General features: G+C 37.5%; 1 protein-coding gene across 1 annotated transcript; it reads right to left on the reverse strand.

Moving 5' to 3' along the window:
• Positions 1-337: 337 nt before the first annotated feature.
• LOC114323047 (uncharacterized) lies at positions 338-26,708 on the reverse strand. The gene is made up of 9 exons (XM_082889324.1): positions 25,587-26,708; positions 24,887-25,452; positions 24,310-24,694; positions 24,194-24,253; positions 24,048-24,091; positions 23,853-23,914; positions 23,254-23,324; positions 672-793; positions 338-551 (listed from the first exon to the last, which is right to left on the reverse strand). The coding sequence occupies exons 1-9, from the start codon at positions 26,706-26,708 to the stop codon at positions 338-340; spliced, it is 2,646 nt and encodes an 881-aa protein (XP_082745450.1).
• Positions 26,709-27,148: the final 440 nt, after the last annotated feature.

Here is a 27,148-nt window from a genome sequence, read left to right on the forward strand (position 1 = left end):
TCAATTGTACCAATTTGGAAAACTGATCCCTCAACTTCTCCCTAACAGTGGGAGGCAAAAACTTGTCCTGGAAGGCGTTGACAAAAGGCTCCCAACTTGCCCCAATGCACCCACGCACATATTTCCACCACTGACTCGCATCTCCCTTCAACTGGAAATATGCTAAAGTCACTGTCAACTGGTCGTCCTCGATGCCAAGCATCTTGAACGCTTTCACTATTTGCTCTAGCCACTCATCTACCTTTAGTGGCTCCTTGGGATCACCCACAAACTCATATGGATTCGACCGAAAAAAGTCTCACTTCAAGAAAGACGGCCATGCCTCAGCTACTTGGGCCTAGACTTGATTCTCAACCCTAACAATGTCGATGGATTCCTGCAATGCTCCGGCCATGTCACGGGCTAAGGTGCCCATGGCCTGTTGACCAACTAGTTCGGCCATATTGCCCTGACAAACCTCTTCTTCATGTACAAAAATTTCATCCGATAAAAGCACTCCACGCCTCTTAAGCCTACCATGCTTGCCACCACCACGTCCATGTCCTGACATCCTAATGAAGGTAACAAAGGAGATTAGTACATTTACAAATGTGTCGAAGCTAACTCACTTGCATCCTAATGCGGTGGACAATAGTAATTCACTCCACATAAGCACGTCGTCACGTAAATACATACGAATTTCATTCCCAGATAATGACCGTCCCATGGCATTGCCAAAGTTCCAGTTAGAAACAACAGCGATCAAGTGCCTTTCTAATGGGACTCCTAGAAACCCATAGACTCGATTAATATCCTAGAAATTAAATCTCATACCCATATAATCACATAAACATATAATCACATAGCATTGCAAACATTTAAGCATCTCTGTCAAACGAGATAAAACCATTGTGGTACTAACCACTTCCCACGTACCTAAAGTATTCAAACCTGGTATGCTCTGATACCAAGTTGTAACGCACCCAAAATAATTACAATAATCTAACTCCAAACACCAGTACAAAGTGATATAGATGCAATAAGAAACTTTCATTGATCAGAGTCAATATACAAAAGGTGACCCAAGCGATATACATTCATAAATCGTTCATCATGAATCTACAGCATATGTTACAAGATGTAATAAAGATTGAACGCTAAACAAATATTCATATGCCCTAATGACTTACATCTTTCCAAATACAAATAAAGGCCTAGGCTTGTAAAAGAGTAAGTACAAAATAAACAGAAATTGAGCTTTCAGCTCCACAATCCTACCAAGCTAAGTCCTTGGCGAAGAAATATCACCAGCACCTGAAAATGATTTTTCCCAAGTAGGGTGAGCCAAAGCCCAATAGAAACAATCTAACACAATATATAAATCTTAACAAATATAGAAGTATAACGTGCATATACAATGTCTGTGATAAAATCATTCATATTCTACACGATCATAATATGCCAAGTTTTATGTCTAAATCTATTTTATCACAATTCATTTCAAGTCAATTCATTTCACCTGAACCCATGAGTCAAATTTATTTTTATCCAAATGACCCAACGAAGGCTACAACTCAGTGGTTCTCTAATCAATACAACCGTTACACAAACACTTCAATTTGCCATTTTACGAAAATTTCGTCAGCGAGAATCGGCACCCATGTATACGCGCGGTTTTCTGTACTTTCATCCTAGACACACAGGCCAACTTAATTCAATGGAATCCATCCTCTTTCTTCTCCCAAATATGGAGTGCATCCTCTTTCTCATCCCAAATATCATACATATACAATGTATTAAAACATAGCCATATTCAATGACAACAGTTAAGAGATTAGTTTCAATTCACCTAATCCTCATACAATTTCTACAACCATCATAGCTATCCTCCACTGATAGCCCAAAGCAGATATTTCTAAATAGATATAAAATCTCCAAGACAAATAAATTATCTAAATTTCCATAGATGAGAGATAATACACATCCAACTCTACCATTTATATAAACATTCATCTAATTTCATATTCCCAATACCAATTTCATTATTTATACAAAATAATTATTTGAAACAATTTAGGGAAAAACTCAATTCTCTCTCAAATCCAATCCATGTGTCCAAATCAACAAGTTTAACATAACACATCCTCATATCTACACCCATAGCCATTTTCAATACCTTCATTTGAAAACCCCTCTTTTGATTTTAAACCAAAACCCTATCCTCCAAATCCCAACATTTTTTTACACAATCAATGATAACTAAGTTAAAAATCGTAGGAGAGTGTAGAAAGTCCTTACCTCAAAGTTAGAAGATGAGCAAAGTAAGGATGAAACTTCAAAGATGCTCAAACACAACTTTATTCGGATGAAAACGCAGCCCTTGAGATGCTTTACCTTTTAACAAAGGCACACGAGTAGAGAAACCAATGGGTCTAGGCTAAAAATGTGGAGACAAGATGAGTTGTAGAGAGAAACCTCAAGATCTAGGGTTTTAGAATGTTTTAGAGAGATGAAGGGATGAAAAAGTGATGCAAAAAGTGGTTGTTACAAACTGATATACACGCAGTCCGCTTGAGTGTAAGAGTTGATGCTCGAGCGTCATACACAACAAATTGTTCGGCGCGAGCGCAAGAAGTGACGTTCGAGTGAAGAATGTACACTCCCAGTAGTTTTCCAGACGACAGACCAATGCTCGAGCGCAAGAAAGGTCACTTGAGCTGAGCCTGCTCAAGCGCAGAAAGAACCACTTGAGCGTAGAATACACTCTCCTAGTTGTTTTGCAGATCTGCAAAAGTACTAAGAGTTCTCAAAGCCCACTCGAGTGCAAGAAGTGCCGCTCGAGCGGAGGATCAAAATTATGGGCAACAAGAGTTTGGAAACTAAGCAACCAACATGTCCCAAATGCAACCATAACAATTCAATAATCAAATTTAAGGAGATACATGGAAAACAAGATGTGAACAATAACAAGAAACCCGAGTCTGGGAGACAACAAGGTCGGGTTAAAACCGAAATCGCTATACCCTCAAATATGCAGAAGTTTGATTCAAATAATTTAGAACAACACAAAAATAAGTAAGTTTTCACAAAATCCGTAAGTGATTTTCACAAAAATGCGTAAGTTTGTTAATAAAAGTATAGAACAATGCAATTGTGAGTAAGTTTTCACAAATTCCGCAAGTGATTTCACAAAATGCGTAAGTTTGTTCATAAAAGTATAGAAGAATGCAATAGTGAGTAAGTTTTCACTAATTCTGTAAGTGATTTCACAAAATGTGTAAGTTTTCACAATAATACGTGTGTTTCAAATATTTTAGAACAACACAAAAATGAGTAAGTTTTCACAAATCCCGAAAATAATTTCACAAAAATGTGTAAGTTTTCATAAATCCCCTAAGTCATTTCACAAAATGCGCAAGTTTTCACAATAATGCTTAAGTTTATTTGAAACAATTTAGAACAACACAAAAATGAGTATGTTCTCCTAAAATCCGTAAGTGATTTCACAAAATACGCAAGTTTTTACAAAAATATGTAAGTTTGTTATCAAAAGTTGAGAACAACACAAAAATACGCAAGTTTTCACAAAAATGCATGAGTTTATTTCAAACAATTTAGAACAACACAAAAATGAATAAGTTTTTACAAAATTCGTAAATGATTTCATAAAATACGCAAGTTTGTTATCAAAAGTTGGAAACAAGTAAGTTTTCACAAATGCGCAAGTTTTCACAAAAACTGCATAAGTTTTGACAACAAATGTTTAGAACGACACAAAAATGTGGAAGTTTTCACAAATTCCGTTAGTGATTTCACAAAATGCGCATATTTTCACAAAAATGTGTAAATTTTCACAACAAAAGTTTAGAACAATATAAAAATGAGTAATTTTTCACAAATACCGTATGTGAATTCACAAAATGCACAAGTTCACAAAAATGCATAAGTTTGTTTCAAACAATTTTGAACAATACAAAAATGACTAAGTTTTCAAAAATCCCGAAAGTGATTTCACAAAAATTTTAACTTTTCACAAATATGTATAAGTTTCTTATCAAAAGTTTAGAACAATACAAAAATAAGTAAGTTTTCACAAATTCCCTAAGTAATTTCACAAAATGCACAAGTTTTCACAAAAATGCATAAGTTTTCACAGCAAAAGTTTAGAACAACAAAAAAATGAGTAATTTTTCACAAATATCATATGTGAATTCACAAAATGCACAAGTTCACAAAAATGCGTAAGTTTGTTTCAAACAATTTTGACCAATACAAAAATGACTAAGTTTTCACAAATCCCAAAAGCGATTTCACAAAAATTTGTAAGTTTTCACAAATATGTATAAGTTTGTTATCAAAAGTTTAGAATAATACAAAAATGAGTAAGTTTTCACAAATTCTCTAAGAAATTTTACAAAATGCACAAGTTTTCACAAAAATGCGTAAGTTTATTTCAAACAATTTAGAACAACACAAAAATAAGTAAATTTTCACTAAATCCGTGAGTGATTTCACAAAATACGAAAGTTCTCATAAAAATGCGTAAGCTTGTTATCAAAAGTTAAGAACAACACAAAAATGAGTAAGTTTTTATAAATTCCGTAAGTGATTTCACAAAATGCGCAAGTTTTCTTAAAATATATAAGGTTTTTTCAAATAATTTAGAATAACACACAAATGAGTAAGTTTTCACAAATTCCATAAGTGATTTCACAAAATGCACAAGTTTTCAAAAAAAAAAAAAAAACATAAGCTTTCATAGCAAAAGTGTAGAACAACATAAAAATGAGTAAGCTTTTAAAAATTCCGTAAGTGATTTCACCAAAATGCACAAGTTTTCACAAAAATGCGTAAGTTTGTTTCAAATAATTTAGAAGAATACAAAAATGAGTAAGTTTTTACAAATTTCGTAAACGATTTCACAAAATGTGCATGATTTCATAAAAATATGTAAGTTTGTTTCTAATAATTTAGAACAATACACAAATGAGTAAGTTTTTACAAATTTCGTAAACTATTTCACAAAATGCGCATGTTTTCATAAAAATATGTAAGTTTGTTTATAATAATTTAGAACAATACACAAATGAGTAAGTGATTTCAAAAATTGCGCAAATTTTCACAAAAACGCGTAAGTTTTCATATGAAATTTAGAACAGCACAAGAATGAGTAAGTTTTCCCAAATTCCATAACTGATTTGACAAAATGCGCAAAGTTCTCAAAAAAATGCGTAAGTTTGTTTTAAATAATGCAGAATAACACACAAATGAGTAAGTTTTCATATATTCCGTAAATAATTTCACAAAATGCGCAAGCTTTTACAAAAATGCGTAAGTTTGTTATCAAAAGTTGAGAACAATACAAAAATGAGTAAGTTTTCACAAATTTCGTAAGTGATTTCACAATATGCCCAAACTTTGGTAAAAATGCATAAGTTTGTTATCAAAAATTTAGAACAACACAAAAATGAGTAAGTTTTGACATAATCCCACAAGTCATTGCACATAATAGGTATGTTTTCATAAAAAATGGCTAAGTGATTTGACAAAAGTACGTAATTTTTCTCAAAAATGAGTAAGTTTCTTCTTATAAATTCAGAACAACACAAAATTAATAAGTTTTCACAAATCATGTAAGTTATTTCACAATAATGCGTTAGTAAACACAAAAGTGCATAAGTTTGTCACCAAAAATTTAGAACAATACAAATATGTGTAAGTTTTCATAAATCAAGTAACTCATATTAGAAAATTGCATAAATTTCTGAAAAATGGGTAAGTTCGTTAGTGATCAAAAGTACAAGTAAGTCGTTTGATAACACTTTTATTTCACAAAATTGCCCAACTTTTGACAAAGTTACGTAAATTGTGTTACATAAGTCAAGGTGGATAGCACAAAATTATGCGTAAGTTTAATCGTACAAATTTTCAACAACACAAAAAATGTATAAGTTTTCACAACTGATGTAAATGGTTTCCAAAAAAAAAAAAAAAAATGCATAAGTTCACACAAATACGAGTAAGTCCTTGGATAACACATTTACATCACAAAATTTCGTAAGTTTTTAGAACTTACGTAAGAGACTTTTCAAAAACAAAGATAGGTAAGTTATTAAAAATACGAGTAAGTCTTGAAAGAATAATTTTATTTCATAAAATTGCGTACGTTTTCACAAAGTCATGTAAGTTGTGTCACAAAACTCAGGGTGGATAACACAAAATGACGCGTAATTTTGTTCCTAAAAATTTTCCACAACACAAAATTGCATAAGTTTTCATAACTTATGTATATAGTTTTGCAAAAAAATGCATAAGTTATCACAAATGCAAGTAAATTCTTCGAGAATACATTTACATCACAAAATTTCATAAGTTTTTATAACTTACGTAAGTGATTTTCCAAAAATGAAAAAACATAACTGATCAAAATTGCAAGTAAGTCTTTAGAGAACACTTTATTTCACAAAATTGCGTAAGTTTTCACAAAGTCACGTAAATTGTGTCACAAAACTCTGGGTGGATAGCAAAAAATGACGCGCACGTTTGTTCCTACACATTTTTCAACAACACAAAAATGCGTAAATTTTCATAATTGATGTTAATGATTTCCAAAAAAAACTTCATAAGTTCTCAAAAATACAAGTAAGTCCTTGGAGAATACATTTACATCACAAAATTTCGTACGTTTTTACAACTTACATAACTGATTTTTAAAAAACGAAAATGCATAAGTGAACAAAAATACAAGTCTTGAGCGAACACTTTTATTTCACAAAATTGCTTAAGTTTTGACAAAGTCACTTAAGTTGTGTCACAAAATTCAGGGTGGATAGTAGAAAAAAGGACGCATAAGTTTGTTCCTAAACATTTTCAACAACACAAAAATGTGTAAGTTTTCATAATTGACGTCAATGGTTTCCTAAAAAAATTGCATAAGTTCTCAGAAATACGAGTAAGTTCTTGGTGAATACTTTTATTTCACAAAATTGCGTAATTTGTCACAACTTATATAAGTGATTTTAAAAAAAATGCGAAACGGATCACAAATACGAGTAAGCCTTTGGGAAACACTTTTATTTGATAAAATTGCGTAAGTTTTTACAAATCACGTAAGTTAGGTCACAAAACTCAAGGTCAATAGCGAAAAATGACGCGTAAGTTTGTTCGTAAAAAATTTTAACAACACAAAAGTTGTGTAAGTTTTCCTAACTTACATAAGTGATTTCCGTAAAAATGCGTAAATGATTACACATACGAGTAAATCTTTGGAGATCACTTTAATTTCACAAAATTGTGTAGTTTTTCCAAATTCATGTAATTTGTGTCACAAAATTCAGGGTAGTTAAAACAAAATGACGTGTAAGTTTGTTCCTACAAATTTTCAACAACTTACTAATGATGACAACTTGTTTTCACAACTGACGTAATTGATTTGCCAAAAAATGTGTAAGTGATCAGAAATACGAGTAAGTCCTTGGAGACAACTTTTACTGACAAAATTGCGTAAGTTTTCACAGCTGACGAAAGTAATTTCCCAAAAATTACATAAGTTATCGCAAATACAAGTAAGTTTTTTGACAACATTGTTGTGAGACAAAATTTCATAAATTGTCACAAAGTCGCGTAAATTGTGTCACAAAAGTCAGGGTGATTAATAGAAAATGACGCGTAAGTTTGTTCCTACAAATTTTTAACAACAAAAAATTGCATACGTTTTAATAATTGACATAAGTGAGTTTCGAAAAAATGCGTAAGTGGTCAGAAATACGAATAAGTCGTTCGAGAATACTTGTATTTCACAAAATTGCGTACGTGATCACAAAAATGAGTAAAGTATTTGGAGAACACTTATATTTCACAAAATTGTGTACGTTTTCACAAATTCACATAAGTCGTGTTAGAAAATGAAGGATGGTTGGCAGAAAATGATGTGTTAGTTTGTTTCTAAAAATTTTGAACAACACAAAAATGCATAACTTTTCACAACTGACATAGGTGATTTCCCAAAATATGCATAACTGATCATAGAAATCATGATTTTAAAAATAATTTTACAAAACAAAAATAAACAAATATTTTTTATAATTTTTTTAAACAAAAAGAGTTTTAAAAAGAGTTTGGTTTTGAGTTTTGAAAAGAGTTTAATAATTTTTTAATTGGAATCATAATTCCAAACAAGAACCGAACCCAGCCTACGTTTGTCTTAAGTTTTTGTTCCCGGTAAAATCTCCTTTTTTTTTTTTTTTTGGTAGTACATATTTTTCTCATTTTCTATATGGATGAAATTTCCCTCCCAACAATGGTACATATTATGTATTTCACACCGACAAATGCATTCACAATGATGCATTCAGGTGAAGCGTCCCATTTTATTGAGTTGGTAAGCAATTAAAATTGACACTTAGGAAATTACATTATTGTGTATTAAATTTTGAAAACTCTGAATAATTTTATTTTATACGTGTCAATTTTTAATTACTTACATACTCAATAATATACGCACACCCTTAACATGTGATGAATTTGTGAGTGCCATGTCATGTAAGTTTCTATTTCCCTCTCACATTTGGACCACCCAAGAGCAACATTGGCAGACTTTCTCTGAAATCCCACTAATCGAGTACTAGTTCATCATCACTCACTGTCTCTCACCTTTGTAATCTCACCAACTCATTTCTATTGCCCACTTACAATTTTGGTCACTTATTCTTCCCCAATCTCTCTCCATTTTGGTTTCACTCTCCATCTCCACTTATGCTGTTCGTGTCACTATCCATTTCGCCCCTTGCTCGTGCTCTCTAACGGTACCAATCACCATTGTCGTCGTTTTTTTTTTTTATGTTGTTTTTTTTTTTATTTTGGTATGTTACATTGTCACCAAACAGAGCCTACATTTTTCACCTAAATTTTTAATTTAATTTCTAGAATTTTAATTGAACAATTCAGTTTCTATACTTCAATTTAATTTTTTTGGTCCAATTTTTTGTTAATTTTATCTGTCTATATCTTAGAAAATGGACAAGTGTTCCAAAATAATTAATTTTAATCTTATTAATTTGGACATAATGATTAAATTGAAACTAAACTCAAATTGTTGGGATCAAATTGTTCACTTTAGAACTATAAGAATTAAATTAAAATTTAGATCAAATTATAAAAGTGAAAAGTGTAATTAATCCTAATAAATATAAATGTATATAAAAGGTTTCTCTCATGATTTTAAGTGATGCAAATTTTATTCAATTTAAGGGTTGGATTACAAATTCAATAATAGAAAATGTGATAATTTAAAGATTAATGTTACAGCTAATCAAATTTTTTATTCAATATTTAATATTTTACTCCCTACTCACATAGTGTGTGGGACTTACAAGATGTGACACTATATGAATAGAGAGTAAAATATTAAGTAAAAAAAAAATACTCTATAAATTATTTTTTACAATGTCCTCAATTAGGAATCTTTAAGGTGAGAAACTTGGTTGGAAATTGTTAGCATTTTTTAAAATTTTTTTTTTAAAAAAAAAATCTGATTGAATTTTTTTTTAAGTACAAGTTTTCATGGCATGCTAATACATGTCATGCAAAGTTATAATATTTTACGATATGAAGTGTATATTGTCTTAAATGCAAATATTTTATGACATTTTTTTATGCCAGGAAAATATACAATTTTTTACAGCATGCTTTTGCCTACCATGAAAAAATCAGATTAAAATTTTTTTAATAGAAGTTTTCGCGACATGCTAATGCATGTTGTGTAAAGTTATTATATTTTACGACATAAAATATATATCGTCTTAAGTGAAAATATTTTACGACATATTTTTGTAAACCGTGATAATATATATTTTTTACGACATACTTTTGCATACCATAAATATGTGAATTGACGACTTACATTATATGTATTATGGTGATTTTGGTTTAGACCCGAACCATTTGATGTCTTGGATCCGGGTTTCATTGTCTTGTATAGTCATTTATGTCTTGTTTCCCTTATACCTCTTTGAGTTTGGCTTTTGGGGTTGTGTTGGTTATGTTTGGAACGGGTTGGTGGCTTGTTTTCCAAACTTGTGTTGCCCAGATTTTTGTTCCTTCGCTCGAGCGACAATTCTTGCGCTTGAGCAGTCTTTGTGAAACTCCAGTACTTTTGCAGGTCTGCAAAAATACTTGGAGTTTGTATTCTTTGCTCAAATGATGCTTCTTGAGCTCAAGCGATGACCTCAGTCTGCAAAACTACTGGGAGTGTGTATTCTGCGCTTGAGCAAAACAACTTATTTTGTCTGGTTGCTCGAGCGACACATCTTGCACTCGAGCGAACTGTGTATATATCAGTTGGTAAATATGCTATTTTACATCACTTTTCATCTCTCTCTCTAAAACATTTCAAAACCCTAAGTTCAAACCCTCTCTGTCTAAAACTCACATTTTCTCTACAAATACACCAAGATCTACCCATTTCTCCACCCTACTCCCGCTGTTAAAAAAGAAGAAGGTAGAGCTCACTTAGAGCTTCGTTTTCATCCGAATAGAGTTGGGTTTCAGTGTTGTTGAAGTGTCTACTCTTTCTCTCTTGTCTTCTAGCTTCAAGTTAGGGATTCTCTACACTCTTTTATGATTTTTAATTTAGCTATTTGTTTTTATAAAATAATCTTGTGATTTTTGAGAATTTTGAACAAATCTAGGGTTTTGATTTAAAATCAAAAGAGAGATTTTCAAATGGATGTATTGAAAATGGTTGTAGGATTGAAAATAAGGTTAAGTTGTGACAAAATTATTGATTTTGTACTCGGAATGGGTTTTGAAAGAAAAAGCAGTTTTACCCTAAATATCTCAAATATTGATTTTATATAAATAAATGGAATTGATGTTGGAAATGTAAAATTGGATCGATATTAGTATGGATGGTGGAGTTGGATATGTATTATCACTCACATCTTTAATTTTGAGAAGTTTATTGTATTGGAGATTTTATATCTATTAAGAAATATCTGTTTTGGGCTATCGGTGGAAGATAGCTATGATTGTTGTAGAAATTGCGTGAGGATTAGGTGAATTGAAACTAATTTCTCATCCATGTGCATTGAATATTGTTGCTCATTTAATGCATTACAAATGTATATGAATTTGAGAAAAATGGGTGAACGTTGAAAAGATGTGCGTATCACCAAATTAAATTGGCCTGTATGTCCTGGGTGAAAGTCCCAAAAAATGTGCGTATACATGGGTGTCGATTCCCACAAACAAAATATTCGTTAAATAGAAATAGTAGCGCTTGCATAGGATACGTTTACATGGGTGTCGTTTGACAATTTCCTGCGGATGAAATATCTATGAAAGGTTGTATCGGTTTGAGAATTTCTCCCTGTTTTCTGTTGTAAAGGGCATGATTTGAGAATTGTGATATAAGCTGAGCATGGCATGATTTTTGAGAAATAAATATAAACATATTGGTCATAAATATTGCATATACATTTCACTCTTATATCTATGTTAACATTCATTAATTATGTTAGATTATTTCTATTGGGTTTTTTTTTGGGTGAATAATTTCTATTGGGTTTTGGCTCACCCTATATAGGAAAAACCATTTTCAGGTGCTGGTGATATGCCTTCACCAAGGACTTAGCTTGAGAGGACAGTGGAGCTGAAGGCTCAGTGTTGTATTTAGTATTTAACTTTGTACAAGCCTAGGGCTTTATATGTATTAAGCTTAAGGCTCACTTTTGATATACCCAAGCAAGGAATTGAAAAAATATAAGCCTTTAGGGCATACAATTATCTGTTTAGCTTTCATTTCTTTTCTCAATCTCATGATACATGATGTAGATTCAGGATGTCACGCCCCAAATTTTAACTACTCGAAAACATTACCAAAGCCTTTAAATTAGGTCCATTTTTTTTATTTTTATTTTTACAAACATCCATTACCCTTGAGTAATAGAAATACAATGATACATGTTCTCTCTCTCTCAATGAAGGCTACAATGATAACATTACATGTTCTCTCTCTCCCAAAGTTTCTTCCTGTAAAAAGATAAAACAACAATGAGGTGAGCACTAATGCCCAGTAGGAATCTCATAATTCTAAATCAATAACTAACACACAGATAGAAATGATCATGCATGTAGGGTGATACCATATAGTAGGGTGACATTTTATAATTCCAAATTATCATAAGTAAAGTACATTTTTCTCTAAAACTAATTAAATATTTTTGAGGAAAACCTTCAGCCATTAAAAATCATCCATTTACTTTAGAAAACCATAGATCCTCGTGAAACAAACATATTTAAGAAGCAACATCATTTAAAAGTTATTAACTAATTTCCAAAATATTTCTTATTTTATTTCCATTTTTAATACTCCTCTTTTCCTTTCATTCTTCTTTTTTATTCTTTATTTTTAATTTAAAACCCCATAACTTCAAGTTTAGGTTCCTTCTTGACTTGCTAACATTTCTCCTATACTCAGTTTACACCGTTAATGACACCTGCGAAGTTTTACTTCAAGATAACACAATATAAATAAACCCCTTTCAGTTCAATCCTTTATCTAATTACAGAACAACATTCACACTTCACTTTTATTAACACAACTACTACATTAAGTTTACCATCATAGTCTATAATCCTCATATCCATTTTTGGTTTCCATTGTTTACAAATAATACCCATGGACATTTCCTCTTTAAACCAAATTACACATCAATATGCAATTTCACAAATCCATCACAAGTTACAAATAACATCATCAACTCAACACACTTCTCAACACATAGCTCAACACAATCCACCTTTTGCAGACTTAGTACGGTGGGATAGCGGGCACCCAATTCATAACACTCTCCACCTTTCGCCGGCTACTACACAGTGGGAAGTGGACTCCCAAAAACCATTTTTTTTCTCAAAAGCCATTTTCTTCCAACAACCATATTTTTCCAAAAACCAATTTTCAACTTTTGAAAACCATACCCCACATTTGCCAGCTACTATACGGCGGGATGTGGGCACCCAAAACATTTTCGCAAACCATCCGTTTTTCCACTTTTGCCGGCTATAATACGGCAGGACTGTGTGAACACCCAAAAATCATTTTCCACTTTTCAACTCCCCGAGCGGGTACCAGCACAACACCACCCAACACAACTCAACCTAAACTCCACACACCCAACACAACACAACTCAAACTCCACACAACTCAAACTCAACACAACCCAACACAACTCAATCCAAACTCAATACACCCAACACAACTCAACTCAACACAATTCACATGATTCAAACACAATTCATCATAGTTCAATACCGTTCACTTCAACGTTATTCAACACAACATAATTCAACAAAAGTCAACATCACTTAGTTCAACAACACTATTTGCAATTCAACATAATTCAAGATAAATTCTTGAATCTCATTTCAACATTCCATAACCAAGTTTATGTCATCCATATCATTAATAAATCATTTTCCCCAATCTTCCTTTAACATTATAGCATGATTTACAATGTCCATAATAAGAGTTCAATTGCTAATTTTTAACATAATTTTGAAACATCTCCAAAATCCAATTAAACTTGTACATATAAGTCAACCTACCAATTTCATGATTCTACTTTCAATTTGGGCAAAATCATTGATTATCATCATGAATCAACCTAGGGCTTTGAAGAAAAATCAAGAATTTCAATAAAATTTCAAACTTCTCAAGCCATTACTTTTTATTCCAATTTTCCCATTGATTACATACCTAAGGTTCATAATCCATCATCTTAACCCAACAATTGAACCCCCAACATCTCAAACCCTAAACCCCCAAATCTCATGATGTACACTATATGCTCAAAAATGTAAGTTTTGTATGTATATAATCAAAATACCACAAATCTATCTATTTATGGAAGTATTGGAGGAGAACTAGGACCCCTACCTCAAGAATCAAGCAAAGGAGCAAAGTTTTGATGAGATTCCTTCACAAATTCGAAAATTCCAATCGGTAGAAAATGTTGATCCTCAAGCCTCTTCACTTTCTTGAAAGGGATCTTGCCCAAAACTTAGAAGAATAGGGAGTATTTGGGATAAAAAACCCAGGGTTTTCGGACCTAGGGTGAGAGGGCTGAAGAGAGGAGGTAGAAGTGTGAAAAATGATCTAGAAAAGTGCCTTTAAACTTGCTGAATTCGCGCTGTTTGCTCGAGCGAAGAAAAGCTCGCTCGAGCGAGCATGCTTCTAGCATAGAAACTCAAAATTTGAATAGGTGTAACTTTCTCGTTCGGACTGCGTTTGAGGTCGTTCTTGTGTCCAAATTGAAGCCCCGAAAACAAGATTTCCAATGGTTCTAGTCTCACATTCAAATTCAAAGTGTGGAAGGAGAAAAGGGCAAATGAGTGAAGGTTGGTCTAAAACTCAAACTCAAACTTAGGGCTTTTTATCTAATCTTACCTAAATACCTTGTTAAGGCTTCAATCAAGGTTCCAAACATCACCTAAGTGTCCTCAATTATAATATTTAAAGTTCACTTACAGCCCATCAATATCAAGAGTCCGACAACCATACAAATTATAAGGTGACGGGCACCACTTTATATCAATCAAACGTGGATTAAAAATCCGAGTCATTACACAGGATATGCTGTTTATGAATATATATCGTATGTGTCACCTTTTGTATATCAAACTCTGATTAATGAAAGCTTATCAATTCATAAATGTTACCACTTATCAGTTATTTTGAGATGGGTATATTGCATTTATTTCGGAGCGTTACAACTTGATATCAAAGCGTACTGGGTTTGAATACTTTAGGTATGTGGGAAGTGGTTATTACCACAATGGGTTTGTCTCGCTTGATAGAGACATTTGTATGTATGGTATGCTATGTGATAACATGCTTATGCGATTATATGGGTATGGGATTTAATTTCTAGGATATTGATTCGGTCTACGGATTTTTAAAAGTCCTATTAGAAGAGCACTTGATCACTGCTATTTCTAATTAGATCTTTGACAATGCCGCGGGACGATCATTATCCATGAAGGAAATTCATATGTGTTTATGTGACTATGTGCTTATGTGGAATGAATTACTGTTGTCTACCGTATTAGGACGCAAGTGAGTTAGCTTCGACACATTTGTAATTGTGTTAATCTCTTTTGTTACCTTTATTGGGATATCAGGATATGGTCGTGGTGGTAGGCATAATAGGCCTAGACAACAGGAGGTGCCGATACCGGATGATATTCAAGCACAAGAGGAGGGAGTTGGTTAGGCCAATATAGCCGAACCAACAGGTCATCAAGCCATGGGCACCTTATCCCGCAAGATGGCTGGAGCATTGCAGGAATCCATGGACATTTTTAGAGCTGAGAATCAAGTCCAGGCTCATGTTGCTGAGACGGGGCCGTCTTTTTCTGAAGTGTCAGTTTTTTTGATCGAACCTGGACGAGTTTTTGGGCAATCCTAAAGAGCCTTTGAAAGCGAATGAATGGCTCAAACAAATGGTAAAGACGCTTGAGATGCTCGGCATCAAAGATGGTGGTTTGAGAGTGACCTTGGCATCCTTCCAGCTAAAGAGAGATGCAGGTCAATGTGGGTGCATTAGTGAAACTTGGGAGGCTTTTGTCGATGCCTTCCAGGACAAGTTCTTACCTCCCATTGTTAGGGAGAAGTTAAGGGAGCAATTCTCACAGCTCAAGCAGTTGAACACACCGGTAGCCAAGTTTGAGGCATCCTTTAGTAGCCTCTCTAGATTTGCACCAGAGTTGGTGGTGACAGAGGAGCGCCATTGTGTGGAGTTTGAGAAACGTTTAAGGACCAGGCTTTTTTTCAAGGTAGCCGGTTCGATGATTAGAGATTACGGGTGACTTGTAGAGCCGATGGCTCATCTTGAGACCATGATGCAAATGGAGGAGGAGCATATGAGGGGCTCCAAGAGAAGTTAGGAGGTTCAGACGGACACTAAAAGGCAGAGAGATTCTAATCCACAACAGTCCTAGGGAGCTTAGTCGAGGTCCACTTTTCCAGTATCGAGTTCGGGTTCTGGAATAGGTGGTCAGGGAGATTTCATTTGCTTTAAGTGTGGTTAGTTGGGCCAGAAGTCTCTAGCTTGCCCACAGAGAGGAGGAAGGCAGTGGTCTGCATCATAGTTGGCTCGTCCTCAGAGCCAGAGTTAGGGGAGAGGGTAGCCCCCTACTTGTTATCAGTGTGGGCAGGTAGGGCATATGAAGAGATTTTACCCTTAGTTGAGTGGCGCACCTGGTGTGTCTAGTTCGAGGTAGACATAGAGTCCCTAGCTTTCACAGTCAGCACAGGCCCCAATCAGGGAGTCTCTTCAGCTCAATCATTGTATCAAACGTATGCTCCGAGGGGTGAGCAGGTGGAGCAATGACCTTCAGGGTGTAGACGTCCCCAAATGCCCCGAGAGGACGAGTCCCCCCGTTCTGTTCATATTTGGCTCACTACAGTTCAAGACTCTCAAATTGTCACATTTCTTAATCTGAACCAAAGAGTCCAAATTCGGCAAATCGTTTTGAGAAAATAGATGTTGAAAGAAGTGCCAAACATGGACTGCTTTGCCAGATATAGAGTCGCCACCTAAATATTTTTTAAGGGGGAATTTAGGAAACCCTGACTTGGTGCCAAAGGCCACGTGTCCGTCATCACCAAAGTTCCCTCGGCTCTGGAGCTTGGGTACGATTGGGGAAGGTCAGCTATGAGCACCCCATCTCGCCCGATCCGAAGATCAGCCTCTACTAATCGTGATATCCGTTTTTGAAAACGTTATGTATTCTTATTCCGGTTATTAGCCTAGAATTACTATGTTATGCGCACAGCAAACAAGTATAGACCAAATTGCCTAAATTGGAACAAAACATTTCATGCTTGTTTTGAAAATGGTTTGCTACTCGCAAGTAGGCTGAAATGCAGGTTTTGCCACCCTCGAGTGGGCCTTTGGAAAAGATGGTTTTGCCACTATCCAGTGGGCTTAAAACTCACAGTTTTAATGCATTATCCCAATTTAGTTAATTCAACCTCCATCCACAGGCATTCAAGCAGTTATATCACATAAGCAGCTAGCCTCATGGTAATCATGCTATTGTGGCAACACTCACACGAATGCGGTATGCTAAAGCATAAATACTTACAACGTACACCGTGCCAAAACAATAAACTAGTTAGCAAACATGCGTGATCCTAGTTCATGTTAAAGTGGCTAATTCAACGCATACAGAATGCAATTAGGATAGGCTCGGCTAATCCTAAAATGGCATGTAAAGTGCGGCAAGTAGCATGTATTCAAGTCAGATTTGAAATACGATACAGTTAGCATGATGCGCCGAGCCCGGTGCATGCAATACTGATGAATGATGAATGCATGCATAGCATAAGGTATGCTAAAGTAAACATGTCCTAATACTAACCATCAAAGCAGGTAAGTAAAAGGGAGAAAGAAGCGGGGGTTAGAAGACATGCACACACGCACCCACACTTATTACACAATTGTCCTCGCTTGGAGGGTCCGAAAGAATAATATAGTCCGAATAACAAACTAACTATCCTAGCTAATTAATTATTACAGACCAACTAAATTAGTTAAGCAAATTAACTAATCGAAGAAAGCAATAAACGGCCTCGGGAAAAGAGCCCAATGCAATGCATGTTCGGTCTTGCTCGGAAGTCCATTGCCATGCGCAAGCTGCCTCTGTTTTCCCTACTATACTCCTCTGAAAACTGCCAAAATCTCAGGATATTCTCACTGGATGCTGGGGAATGCCACCGGCCAAAGGGGATCATCACCGGCTGTGATTTGGTGGTCATCGGCTAAAGATGAATCCATCGGCCACCGATGGATGGCCGGTCGGCACTCTGTGCAGTCGATTGGCCAAAAATTCCTGCTGGACCTGTTTGACAGCAGCAGAGGACAAAGCTTTGCATGGCAATGCAATTCAAGCGAATGTGTGCACCGACACATCCCTTGTCATGTTTGTGACTCAAAGGGATACGGCCCTTGGTTCTCGGACCACCAATCACGCATTTCAATGCGTGATGGCCCAAGAGACCAAGTTGTGCATTTTCATTTCAAATGTCATGCAATGCACATAAACAAACAAATTGAACTCAACCTCTATCACAAGCAATTCAAGAGGCCATGCATGCATGCTAGTGCAATGCAACCTAAGCATGTGAGCCTAAGTGTGTAACGTGGAGATGCAATGCACAATGCTCACTAGGCATGCAATCCATGCAAGCTAATCAAGTATGCAATGTGCAACTCAACCATGCAAACATGCAAGTCATACAAATATGCTAACAACTTGACCAAGAGGATGCATACCCAATGCAAGTGATTTTAAGCACGCAACACATGCAACCAAAGCATGCAACCATGGAATAATGTAATGACATTTGAATGGCATACAAGGAAGGGACTTACACTAATTGGGCAGCCCTAAACTAGGTCCAAAACAGTAGCCAATGCTATGGAAATGAGGGCCAACACACACACACGCACATGTTAATGGGCCAACACTCAGGCATCAAACATGAAACCTTTAAGCACACTTAAAAGTGACAAAACATGGATTAATGGCATGCACATAAAGCTCTGAAAAACAAATTATAAAGGTGCCAAACCAAGTAAATAAGGCAAGCCAAACATGCAACAATGGTCCAAGACTTAAGGCAAGCCAAAGGGGAGGTAAACCAAGGCTAGCTCAACCAAGCCTCACAAGACCAAAGGGACTTAAAATAGGTCTAATGCAGACCTAAACAAAGCTGAGGATGTACTTAGATGGCATCTAAGTGGTCTAAAAATGCAAGCATACTCCAAGGCCTAAACAAGGGGCATAAGGCAACAACATTTAAACACATTGAAGGGGGATCAAATGCAAGCATATGGGCACATCATGAGGTCTGAAATAACATGTCAAGTGTTTCCAAACCACTGAAACAAAGCAAGGATGACATGCTAGAAGGGCCAAAGCTTAAGGCATACAAGAGGAATTACATGGTAGCTATACAAAGCAAGGCATGGATGACTCGAATGACTTAAAATAGTCCCTTAGCACATCAAAATATGCATATAAGCTTCACAAAGCTTGGCCAAAACACAAAAGCATGGTAGTCAAAATGCTATGCATGTATTGAGGCAAATCAAGGCATTACAAGGTATGTATGCTAGACAAGGATGGTGTATCAAAACCAACATACAACAATGCTATATTATGACATAATAAGCTTGAAAATCAGTCAAGGCATGGTCAATATATACTCAAACTATATGCTCCCTCAAGAGGCTAAAAATGGCCCTTTTCAAGGACAACAAGGAGAGGGGGTGGCCCTCTCCTTCTTGGGACCTCAAGGCACCATCCTCACCACTGAAATCTCAGTGGTGAGGAGGCCCAAACAGTATGGTCCCAGAGCTCACCAAAAAAAGGCACAAAATGGGGCTAAACAAGCCTTAAGAGGGGCCAAACAACTTCAAAGCTTAAGACACCCTTAACAAACCATTTAGAGCACTAAAAATTAGAACTTTTATATGTTATACACAAAGCTCAAAAACAGATGCAAGGTAGGCAAAAATGCAATGCAAAAATAGGGAATAAAGGGACAAGTTTCTTACCCTTGTAGACCCTCTTCACAAATGAAGTTCCAGCAGGTTCTTTGGCTCCAAACCAGCTCCAAGAACTCCAAGAACACTTCTCTGGCCCTCAGCAACCAAGAAAGGTGTGATACTATGTGTTTGTGTGCAATAATAAGACTAAACACACACTTAGAGCTAAAGAGAGGGAGAAATAGAGATTGGATGGATACAACACTCAAACCCTAAAACTCAAAGCTCTCTGAAAATGTTGTCTAAATTTTCTAACCCCTAAAAGAGGGAGAGGAGGCTTCCTCTTATAGAGCTTCAATCTTGTAAGCTTACAAGACAAGCTAGCTAAGAGGGGAATCCCTCCATACACGTGTATGGAGGGGAGCCAAGTGCATGCCAGCTGCATGAAAATATCTGCAAAAGCAGATGCATAGTAGTCGGCCGACCAAAAATGCAATTGACCAAAAAAAGATAGCCGGCCGGCCATCTATAGTGCCGGCCGGCCATGAATTTGGTCGGTTGCAACAAAAAACAGCCGGTGGCCTCAAGCCATGGCCGGTGGAGTGTGAGGATGGCCCACAAGCCATTCCCTGCCCCTCCAAGGCAAAGCATAAGTGTTTGGTGCAAAACTAGACACAAAACAGTCGAGTCGAGAGATCCTTAGGCACGGCGCGTAGCCGAGACCTCCGGGAACTCAAGACGAACACAAACATGGATGATCACTGAGTGTTCAAGCGGTGACGTCCAAGTCTTGAGGACGGTCAAAAATGGGGTGTCTACAGTTGCCCCTCTTTGACAGAACTCGAAAGTCATAACAATGACGGGAGTGAATGTTAAAGCCCAGAGACGACCCATTTTGACAAGGCCGAAGACTTAGACAAACATGCAAGACAGACAAGATATGCGCCCGAAGGCAGGGGCAAAATGCAAGACAATGCACAAAGCCAAACATAACTTATGATCATGCAAAGAAAGCTGTAACGAAGCATAACATGCGACAGTTTTAAGCTATCATACACCAAACTACACTACAATGCAGAAAAGATGTAAGAGAATTATGCAATTCTCGATACGTCTCACGCGGAGGATATAATACCTGTGCGGTTCGTCTGGTTGCACCAGCCTCAAATGAATCGTACATACAATATCGTGCCTGAAAGAGAAAGAAAACTTAACAGGTATGATATCGTTAGCAACATGCATAACATGCAAAATGAATGCAAAATGATATGCAATATATACAAAACTATGTATAATAATGCAAAAGAAAATGCGATGCAATTGAATCATAATCAAATCATGAGCGGCTCGAAACCACACAAATGTCAAATAGATTGATGGAAGTAACAAGTCCGTCTACCATAGAAAAGGTGCCGCAACCCTCAAACCAACATACCAACGTGGAATAGGTGCGTACACATGCAGAACCATGAGTGATGTAGACGGGCACAAGAACAGGTAATTGGGTGGGATGACATAGGTGGGGAAATGACCCGCTGAAGAAAGACCAATGATCCTAATGCTGGATGCAAAAATTACACTACAATGTAATATATAATGGAAATGGCAAGCAGCCAAACCAAATCTTGCCGAGGAAAGGCATGGACACACACAAACCACGTCTAAGATAGAACGGTCATACAGAACTATGAGTGTATAGACGTAAAAGGTATGGGCACATACCAGACCAAGCTCAACATGGAAAGGCGCAAGCCCTAGATGGAAGTGATGCAGTGAATGCATGCAAACTACAATGCACTATTTACAAATATGCAATGGAATGGGTATTTACAGCGGAAATGCATGACATATGCATTATATTACGGTGAAATGCATGACATATGCATTATATACAATGATGCACGACGTATGCACTATCTACAATGATGCATGACATATGCACTATCTACAATGATGCATGACATATGCACTATTTACAATGTAATGCATGGCATATGCAGTATTTACAATGATGCATGACATATGCACTATTTTTTGATGAAATGCGAATGATGCATGTTGCTTTTTTGAAATGCACGACAGCGCGTGGCGTAGGACGCATGATAATACATGAACTTTAAATGCGCGGCAACGCGCGGTTATTGAGATACGTGATATTGTAAATGGACTGTGCACATCAATGCACTAAAGGTCTTGCACCTTCCGAGGATTTAAGGTCTCCTAGACCGTCGTATGTACAGGACGGTGTGGTGCGCAGAATAGCGCGATCGAATGCATGCAAAATGCAATAAGATGCGCAAAATAGCGCAATTGAATGCATGCAAAATGCAATGAGATGCGTAAGATAGCGCGATTGAATGCATGCAAAATGCAATGAGATGCGCAAGACAGCGCGATGCGTTAGACAACGCGAGTGCACAAGACAGTGCGATGCGCAAGATAGCGCGATGGAATGCATGTAAAATGCAATGAGATGCGCAAAACAGCGCGAGGCGTTAGACAACGCGAGTGCACAAGACAGTGCGATGCGTAAGATAGCACGATGGAATGCATGCAAAATGCAATAAGATGCGTAAAATAGCGCGATGCGTTGGACAACGCGAGTGCACAAGACAGTGCGATGCACAAGATAGCGCGATGGAATGCATGCAAAATGCAATAAGATGCGCAAAATAGCGCGATACGTTAGACAACGCGAGTGCACAAGACAGTGCGAAGCGCAAGATAGCGCGATGGAATGCATGCAAAATGCAATGAGATGCGCAAAATAGCGCGATGCGTTGGACAACGCGAGTGCTAAGAACAATGCAATTGATTTGAAATGCACAAGACAGTGCGATTGATTTGAAATGCACAAGACAGTGCGATTGATTTGGAATGCACAAGACAATGCGATTGACATGTGTATGATACTTACAAGATATGTGCGCAACAATGCGAACTAGATAACACATAACCAGCACGCGTTCACGACAAAGCATCGTAATGCAATGCAAGTAAGGCAACGTTCACATCTTGTAAGGGACTAAAGGATACAAAAAGGATACTCCTCGCACATATTCGAGTGCCACGCACAGAAGACACGGTCCGAGGCCAAAACAGAGGGCGATTGAGCTTCGGAAATGCCTTTTCATGTACTATCTTGAGCAATGAAGGCCCCAAATCACAGATCCGACCTAAACAAGGTTGTAGGGGGCTCACCAGCCTAAAGGGGGAGTCACCGGCTGTTCATCGGCCATCAAAATACATCACCGGCCAAATATTTGGCCGGTCGGCCAAAAACGTAGCCGACGGCCAAAAATGCCTGAATCGAGGCAGTTTTGACTTTTCACCTTGGGTCTTTTAAAATAGGGTTTCAAACCCTATTTTCTTACTTCCCTCTAGCTGAAATTTCATCCCCTCTCTCTCTAGAGCATTTTCCCCTATTCCCTTCTCCGTTTTCTTGCGTTTCACGCCCGTTTCATCGTTGGATTCGCGAAGTTCTTCGCGTTTCGAACATTTTGAACTGAACATTTCTTTGTTTCGGTGCTTCCTTTGCCATTTCCACTTTTTGGGGTTTGTTTCCCTCGTTTTCCTCTCGATTCCTATACCTTTTTCACTTCCCGGCTTTTCTGGCCATTTTCCACCCTCTCGGGGGTTGACTTTTCGTTGACTTTTTTTTTGGGTGAATAAGAGATAAAATAAAACAAGAAAATTTACACAATTACAAGGGGCATACCCCAGGACCTAACACAGCTATACAGGAAATCAAAACCAAAAGCCCATCAACCTGTTCACCATCCCTATAATCTAGCAATAGGAAGAGTGAACAAGAAATATAAACATTTATAGCAGCCTAGACGAAAAGGAAAAAACAAAATGAAGCATTGATCCAGGAGGCTACGGCCTTGACAAAGAAACTCCAGCAACTGTAGCACCAAGCAAGATAGATGACACTGTATCCGCAGGTGCACGAGCCAAAAACAGTAAACCCCAATAAAATATAAAAATTCCCTACACAGCCCGTAGGGATAGGAAATAGGATCCAAAACAAAAACTAACCTGTTAAGGTATGTGCAACCCGAAACATGGTTGCTAGGAAAACTATTAAGGACACTAAGAAGCACAAAGGTACTCCTACACAGCCCGTAGGTATAAGCTAAATACACTATAAAACTATGTAAATAATACAAAGAAAAACAACTGATTTTCTCCCTCATGTAGCACAGCAAGGCGCTAGAAGCAGCCATCACCATGGTACAAACACACCCTACAAACTGCCTCCCGAATCTATGCAGAATGTATTCATCACCCCTCCACGCCATAATGCAAAGATACCAGCAGCAACCTCCTGTAACTGCACTGTAAGAAACACCACACCTCCGCACCAACAAGTAAGCCTGTCGAAAATCATAAAGGAGAAGAAATAACAAACACACGGTATAGGAGCTCTCCTTACTCGACCCACAACACAGCATGTCCCTCCACTCCCTATATGATCTCACATCACTAGGCCCACAACTCACATGATACCTCGAAAGAATCAGAAAGACATTATACTTGAGAGCTCCAAAAACCTGCACAAACCATATGTAAGATATAATAAAAATTAGCGCAAAACATGTGTGCTGTCTCTCATCACTCAACCCACAATGTCTAGAAATATTTTGGTTGCTCACAACACTCAACCCTCCATTCGGGCACTTCAATCTGGGAGATGATTTAGGATTCATGATAACCTGCAAAAGAGCACCCAGTTAATAAACCCCACAAGAGTTGCTTACCATCACTCAACCCTCAATGTAGGTAACCTCACAACACTCATTCTCCTGCCATCTGCAATAGTATGGTGCTGCTGCATGATTTTGGGAAGAAGATCCCATTCCTCCAAAAGCCAATTATCACCTGCAGAAATTTTAACATTTTCCATAGAAAGAAGCCTACCCCTAACCATTTGGATAATAGAGTTAGTAACAACCTCTTCAGGCTTTAGGGCCTTATTGAAGATCCTACTATTCCTCTCCATCCAAATGTGGTAGACAGTGCAAAGAAATGATAGCTTCAGAATCACCATTTTCAAGGAGGTACCACTGGTGGATCTAACAGCAAAATCAACAGTTTCCAACCAAGGCAAAGAAGGCCAATTAGACTTGCACTTGGCAAGAATACCACCCCAAATCCTAGAAGAAAATATGCACCTAAAAAAAAGATGGGAATGATTCTCCTCAGGATCTTGACAGAAAGGGCAGTAAGGAGTGGTAACAAGACCACAAGTTTTAAGTCTATCACCAGTATTAAGTCTCTCATTGGTGGCTAACCAAGCAATAAAACTAACCCTAGGGATTGAAGGGGGACCCTAGATAAGTTTGGACCAAGTGACTTTAGGGCCCTTATCCCTCCAACAATCCCAAGCCGACTGGATAGAAAAGTTACCATCAGCAGCCAAACTCCATACCGGAGTATCAGAAGAGCCAACGGAAGATAGAAGAGATAAAGGGGTAGAAGAGATCCACTCCTTTATCTCCCAAGAGTTCGAAACAGGCCACTTCCAAGAACTATTAGAGACTATAGAGCTAACCTTGGTGCTATCAGGAAGATTAGTATCACAAAGAATTCTAGGACCAAACCTGTGCCACAGCGAACCAAGCGGGTGCCAATTGTCATGCCAAAGGAACACATTTTCCCCATTACCAATTTCGAATTTGATGTGAGGATAGATTAAATGCCTGAGAGACAGGTTTTTCCTCCAGACCCATGAGGGATCACTAGGAGTTCTAACGGCCCAAAAGCTCCTCCCTTTAAGCAAGTAAGCCTTGACCCATTGGCACCACATGGAACAATCCCCCCCAGAAAACAAGTACCAAACATGCTTGGCTATAGCAGCCTTGTTCCAGGTTGCTAAGTCCTTGAAACCAAGGCCACCCTCATTTTTTTTTTCCTGCAAATATATCTCCAAGCAATCTTAGCACTATGTTTTTTCAACTCAACCCCAGACCAAAGAAAAGATCTAAGGATGCTCTCAATGTCACCAATGATTTTCTTAGGGAGGATAAAAAGAGAGGACCAATACACTTGCATTGAAAACAGGATAGACTGGATGAGTTGGGCTCTACCAGCATAAGAAAGCAGTTTATTGGTCCAACTTTTAATCCTCTTAGTAATCCTCTCAACCAGAGTATGACAATCAGACACTTTAAGCTTGGTAGTGATAAGAGGCACACCAAGGTATTTCACCGGGAGGGAGCCCTCAGTAAAATTGGCAATCTGAAGAATATCCTCTTTAAGCGCACTACTACACCCCGAGAAAAAAATATTACTCTTACTAGAATTAGGGGTAAGACCAGACAAATCCCTAAACTCCTCCAATCCCTGCATGATAAGAGTAACAGTACCAGGGTCCCCTTTACTGAAAATCATCAAATCATCAGCAAAACAAAGGTTGACAATTTTAGTTTTCTCACACCTCCAGTGGAATTTGAACAAAGGACTCCTAGATTTCTCAGCTAAAATTCTAGCGAGAATTTCCATAGCCAACACAAAGAGATACGGGGACATAGCGTCCCCTTGTCTTAATCCCCTCGCCCCTTTAAAATACCCCTGAAGGCTCCCATTAATACAAATCGAGAAAGAAGGACTTGTGATGCAAGCCTTTATCCAGGTAATCATACAAGGAGGGAAAGCCATAGCTTTGAGGATATCATTGATAAAGTCCCATCTCACAGTATCATAAGCTTTCATAATATCAACTTTCATGGCGCACTTAGGAGAGTGGGAACTCCTATGGTAACCTCTCATAATCTCTTGGGACAAGAAAATGTTGTCCGAGATCCTTCTACCTTGGACAAACGCAGACTGCACAGGATCAATCAAATCAGGAAGGGCCAATTTAATTCTATTAGCTATGATCTTGGCAATGCATTTGTAGATGGTATTACAACAAGAGATGGGTCTATAGTCACCAACATGAGTAGGATTAGGAACTTTAGGAATAAGAGCTATGATGGTACTGTTAACCTCTGAAAGAAGTTTACCAGAGTCAAAGAAAGACTTAATAGCTAGAATGACATCCTTACCAACAATATCCCAAGAGCTCTTAAAAAAACCAGCGGAATACCCATCCGGGCCAGGGGCTTTATTGGACTTTAAAGACCAAAAAACCTCCTTGATTTCAGTTTCAGAAACAGGCTTGGACATTGAAACAACTTTTCGTTGACCTTTCACATTCCAGCCTGATTTTCACTTTTTCGGCCATTTTTTCACAACCATTGACATGGCGGATGATATCCCACAGGGCGGGACTCCCCCGGATCACGAGATGGCCCCCGGGGCCGAGCTCCTCCCCTTGAGTGTCTGCCCGTTCGACCCGGCGACCCACCGGCCGACGATTCACGTGCTTCCTCCCGACGGACTTCGTCAGTTCAGGAGCTTCGAGAGGGGCATGCCTCCAGAGCTTCTCTTGTGCGAGCCTACATCTCATTTGTCCTTCGGCGCTTCCGAGGTAACATCCTTCCCTCTGCTTTACTTTCCGCAACGTAGAACACTTAGCTGCCATAACTGATTATGCTGTTTAACTGCTTAGCCCAAATGCACTGAGGCACTGTACACTGTAATCGACCGCGAACACACTTGCAACT

Source organism: Camellia sinensis, chromosome 9, assembly GCF_055761805.1.
Source record: "Camellia sinensis isolate YWXY chromosome 9, ASM5576180v1, whole genome shotgun sequence".
Taxonomy (NCBI): domain Eukaryota; kingdom Viridiplantae; phylum Streptophyta; class Magnoliopsida; order Ericales; family Theaceae; genus Camellia; species Camellia sinensis.